This window comes from Cebus imitator, unplaced genomic scaffold, assembly GCF_001604975.1.
Source record: "Cebus imitator isolate Cc_AM_T3 unplaced genomic scaffold, Cebus_imitator-1.0 Scaffold181, whole genome shotgun sequence".
In the NCBI taxonomy this organism is placed as follows: Eukaryota; Metazoa; Chordata; class Mammalia; order Primates; family Cebidae; genus Cebus; species Cebus imitator.
Window position 1 is genome coordinate 3167699 of NW_016107496.1, and position 2782 is coordinate 3170480.

At 45.3% G+C, this 2782-nt stretch overlaps 1 protein-coding gene across 1 annotated transcript in view; it reads right to left on the reverse strand.

Moving 5' to 3' along the window:
• Nucleotides 1–2782, reverse strand: part of CELA1 (chymotrypsin like elastase 1) — a 27025-nt gene that overhangs the window by 833 nt on the left and 23410 nt on the right. The window contains exon 8 of the mRNA XM_017545693.2: nucleotides 598–747. Within this exon, the coding sequence (XP_017401182.1) occupies nucleotides 598–747 (150 nt within the window). The remainder of the gene's footprint in view (nucleotides 1–597; nucleotides 748–2782) is intronic.

Consider the following 2782-nt stretch of genomic DNA (forward strand, 5'->3'; position numbering starts at 1 on the left):
TGGTGAAACCCCATCTCCATTAAAAAAAAAAAAATTAGCTAAGTATGGTGTTGCATGCCTACAATCCCAGCTACTTGGGAGGCTGAGGCAGGAGAATCACTTGAACCCAGGAGGCAGAGGCTGCAGTGAACCGAGATCACTCCACTGTACTCCAGCCTGGGTGACAGAGTGAAACTCTGTCTCAAAAAAAAAAAAGTTAGAGCAAATTCTCATAGTGTCCTTAGAAAGACCTTATGGGAGAGGAGGTTGGCGCCTCCTTCCCTCGCCCAGGAGCACGCAGGCCTTTCTGAACCTGATTTCCCTGGGCTTCGACTTAGGGAGGCACTGATATGTCCCTGGTTCAGATCTGATGTTGCCACTGTCTTACCCTAAGCAGTAAACAATACAGTTACATCTGCTCTGAGGGTATGTGGAAGGGGGGGAATTCAGATGGCAGCGTTATTGAGGGAAGGTACACTATGGAAGGAGGGGAAGGGAGTAAACACACGAATATGATAAGGAAGATGACGGCTTGCCCAGTCACTTTTGTTCCCCAACCCAGCCAGTGCGTGGGTCTCCAGGTGACCCCATTTCAACCCATCATTTGAGAGGACTCACATTATTTATCCAGGAGATGTAAGCAGAGACCCGGGTGAAGACTGTAGGCTTCCTGGAGACATTACAGCCCTGGCTAGACACAAAGCTGGTCACTCCGTGGACAGAATACCTGCCATTCACCAAGCAATGGAGGGGGCCTCCAGAATCACCCTGCAAGGAGGAGAAGCAGGGTCCTAAAACTCCAGATCTTCGGCCTTTTGCTTGCACTCCGCTCACCCCCCGTCTCTGCTTGTGAAATTCTGTACAGTTTTAAAGCCCCCATGCAAATCTCCACTTCCTTCATGTCCCCACAATCGAAATGAATCTCTTCTTCCTTTCTAAAGAACCACAGTACTTCTTCTCTTTTGCTGCACTTATTTCATGTTCTGCCTTGTATTTTGGTTTCATAATTTGTTTCTACCTCCCACGCATGTCTATGAGCTTCCTGAGACAGAAACTCCTACCAAGATCTTTCCTTGCCACACTAGCATAGAACTTTAAAAATCTAAAGTTCAATCGCTTTTATTGGCTTAAATTGAACGTAGGCTGGCAAAAATAGGGCATTCTAATAATTTCTTTATCCCCAGCATTTAGACCAATGGGTATACTTAGACCAAGTATTTAGACTTGGTAGTCAACACATGCTAAACTAAACTGGAATGAAGAAGAAAGTGATGTACTAGGTTACGTGCTCAATCAGGGCAACCTGGAATTATGGAATATGATCTTGCCTCCCTTCTTACTCAGCTTCCAGAATTCCAGGTCCATAATGCCACACATAAAATGAGAAGATACTTCTCTGGAAAATCTGAACAGCCAAGAGGAAATACCTAAATACACTAACATTGGAGGTCCTCCACTAAAATGGCCTAGCCATACCACCTGACAGAAAATCCACTATTGATGAACCCCACCGACGGCTCAGAGCTACCAACCAGCCCACCCACTCTGGGTAAAAATACCACCCCCACTGTGAAATAAAAGCAGATGGTTAAGGATCACCAAACATCTAAATAATGCCTCTAATATAAAAATAAAGATTGAAACAAAGAGACAGGAGCTAAATAAAAAATGAAGGCAACTGGCCGGGCTTGGTGGTTCACATCTGTAATCCCGAGCACTTTGGGAGGCCAAAGCGGGTGGATCGCGAGGTCAAGAGATCGAGACTATCCTGGCCAACATGGTGAAACCCTGTTTCTACTAAAAATACAAAAATCAGCCAGGTGTGGTAGTGCATACCTGTAGTCCTACCTACTTGGGAGGCCGAGGCAGGAGAATTGCTTGAACCTGGGAGGCGGAGGTTGCAGTGAGCCGAGATTGCGCCATTGCAGGCCGGCTTGGTGACAGAGCGAGACCATCTCACACACACACACAAAAGACAACCAAGACTATGCAGGGAGAAGAAAACAAGCAATAAATCCAGGACTAATAGGCCAGGCGCTGTGGTTCACGCCTGTAATCCCAGAGGTCAGGAGTTCAAGACTAGCCTGGCCAACATGGTGAAACCCCATCTCTACTAAAAATACAAAAATTAGCTGGGCTTGGTGGCACATGCCTGTCATCCCAGCTACTTGGGAGGCTGAGGCAGAATCACTTGAACCCAGGAACTGGAGGTTGCAATGAGCTGAGATCTCACCACTGTACTCTAGCCTGGACAACAGAGCGATACTCCATCTCAAAAACAAACAAAAAAACCATGACTAATATGCATCCATGATACAAGAACAGCAACAGCATGCTACTAAATAGATCATTCAGAAAGCAAAAAGAGCCTTTGGAAATTATAAATCTGATAGATTTAGAAATGAGAGGCTGGAAGAGTTGGAACGTAACAAAATATAGAGAAAAGAAGAGGACCAGATTAGGAGGTAAACATGTGAATAACAGAAATTCTAGAAAGAGAAAAGTAAAAATGGAGTGGGAGGAGATCACAAATAAACAAGATTTTTTGAATCAAACGTCTGGAGTTTCCAGGAAAACCCACCTATTAAGTGTCCTTCACAATCAATGCAAATAGATCCATACAGACTACTAGGTCAAGAGAAAATGATACAGGTTACTTAACAAATTAGTGGAGAGTGTGTAAGTTTGAATTAATGAAAAATTGACGGCCGGGCGCGGTGGCTCAAGCCTGTAATCCCAGCACTTTGGGAGGCCGAGGCGGGTGGATCACGAGGTCAAGAGATCGAGACCATCCTGGTCAACA